Source organism: Morone saxatilis, unplaced genomic scaffold (genome assembly GCF_004916995.1).
Source record: "Morone saxatilis isolate NCDOM2014 unplaced genomic scaffold, NCSU_SB_2.0 Contig15, whole genome shotgun sequence".
Taxonomy (NCBI): Eukaryota; Metazoa; Chordata; class Actinopteri; family Moronidae; genus Morone; species Morone saxatilis.
This window is the reverse complement of record NW_023339707.1, coordinates 25,827,247-25,829,494: the sequence shown is the minus strand read 5'-3', so window position 1 is coordinate 25,829,494 and position 2,248 is coordinate 25,827,247. Positions and strand designations below refer to the sequence as shown.

General features: G+C 40.8%; 1 protein-coding gene across 1 annotated transcript in view; it reads left to right on the top strand.

Moving 5' to 3' along the window:
• LOC118325038 (suppressor of tumorigenicity 14 protein homolog) overlaps nt 1-2,248 on the top strand; it is a gene marked incomplete in the record, with an annotated part of 13,005 nt that overhangs the window by 4,321 nt on the left and 6,436 nt on the right. Inside the window, 4 exon segments of the mRNA XM_035657597.1 lie at nt 145-338; nt 992-1,027; nt 1,500-1,728; nt 1,863-1,999. Coding sequence (XP_035513490.1) covers nt 145-338; nt 992-1,027; nt 1,500-1,728; nt 1,863-1,999 — 596 coding nt within the window.

Sequence of the window (2,248 nt, the reverse complement as noted above, 5' to 3'; positions counted from 1 at the left end):
TGAACACATGAGACTGATGTCCATCTGAAAATCTCACCTGCAGAAAGAAAGAGAATAACAGCATTTTCCTAAATTATCTATACTGTTATCTAACATATGATATTATATGAATATGAGAACTGACGCTAATCTGTGTTCCTGTAGTGAGGGAGACGGCGGAGGTGACGGCATCGTGGCGTATTACCAGTCAGAGTTTGACGTCCACATCAACCAGGAGGCCTCGCTGGACGAAGCCGTCGAATCTCTGGAGCCGCCGGCAGGAAGTCAGCAGGGTCGACACGGACGAGTGCTGCTGAAACCCACCGACCCTCTGAGCGTCAACAGCGTCATCTCACGAGGTCTGACCGCTCAGACATTTCAATGATAACCATCATTAACCGCTTCAGCAGCTGCAGTGGTGTTTAACAAACCCACCCCAATAGCTGATAGCGATTTTGTGATCTTGCGAGTCCAGCTGCCTCGCCTACCAAACAGTCAAACAAACCTCCTGCTGACGTCTCATTGTATATCACAACCTTGCAGATTCTTCAAAATGTAGGTCATGTCAAGCTGTAGGTCAGGGATCAAGGGTCAATAAAAGGTTAATAAGTTCCAAAATGGATTGTGTAAATCACAAATATTGAGCTTGAATGTGTCAGAATTGTAGGACATTGCTTTTATACTGATGAACTTAACTAATAAATGCCCTGCAGGAATGTTAAGAAGTGATTTCATGGAGCTGCAGAGGTTTATAACTCAGTGACCAGCAGGTGGCAGTGTTGCAGCACAGAGGACATACACTGTCCAACAAAGAACAGAGATGTTGTAAATATTAAGTAATATAAGTCTGATTTTAAAATGTTCAATTTGTTTCATAAGCACTAATTATTATATCTAATATTAGATTTAAACGGGCAACTATAAATATAAAATTAAAAGTATTAAATGTTTTGGAAACAACATACATTTTATTTAAATAAAGAGTTTTTTTGGTTTATCTTTCTGTTCACAGCTATAGACCCACGCATGACAAGGACCACTTTATTTGGTGAGAACTGTTTATTCCTATTAATAGAAGTTATGTGTTTTAGTTTTATGTTTATATCAAGTTCGTTTGATGTAAAGATATTCCAAAAAAGGACAGAGGCATCGTTCTAGTCTCCGGCACTTCAACCTCGAGACTGAAACAATCCCAGTGTGTTAAATATATGTGGCTGTGCTTTCAAAGTTTCCTTTTTCAATTGTGGTTAAGTTATATTCACTCAGAAGGTGACATCACAAAAATGTGAATTTTTGTTTATGTAAAAATATAGCTGTTATTCCGGGGCTCAAGCCAACAAGGGAGATTAGAAAAAACCCACAATAAGGCATTTGGAAACTCATTGTTTCTTCTGTGTGCTGTTCCACATCTGACAAGACTCAAAAACTTTACGTCATGTAAACGTATGTTATAAGATCCCGTTGCATTGGTATTTTAGCGGCATTCAGAAAAAAACATTTTCTTTTTGTTATATATTCAGTGAAAAAGTCGTTCAACATCCATGTCAAAGAAGCGGGAATCGTCCAGTCTCCGGGGTTTCCAGACTCTTCGTACCCACCAAACGTCTACCTGCAGTGGACGCTGAGGGCCGACCCCGGCCACCGAGTCCGACTGGACTTCCACACTCTGATCCTGGAGGACGACTGCCAACATGACTTCATCAAAATCTACGACTCCCTGGCTACGATAGAGACCCGAGTCCTGACAGAGTGAGACGCAAACTAGTACTTTATTAAAGTACTACTTTCAAAAGGACTTTATAGAAGATCAGATCTGAGTTAGATGAGAGGGAAAAATAAAGTTTCAGCACTAACAACTCCACATTTCTGTGCTCCCTCTTCAGACAGTGCGGATACCATCATAACTCCCTGTCCTTCCTGTCCTCTGGGAACGTCATGTTGCTGACTCTGGTCACCAGCGAGGAGAAGAACTTCCCCGGCTTCAGAGCCAGCTACTCCCAGATCCCTCTGACTGAACAAAGTATGGAAGGAAATACAGTCACAACAATAATCAGAGTTATTAACGTTCTTTGTTTGACAAGTGATTGACACTTGTTTTCTGAATTTTCTTTTTCTTATTTTATTGTAGTGATGCTGGAGTGGTGATCTTTCTAATATAATCCTAGACTTGCTCCAAAATTGTCATTAAAATTTTAGGAAAACTTCAAAAAAAATTTCAGCCATGGGGTCGACTCCACATGGGGTCGACTCCACATGGGGTCGACTCCAC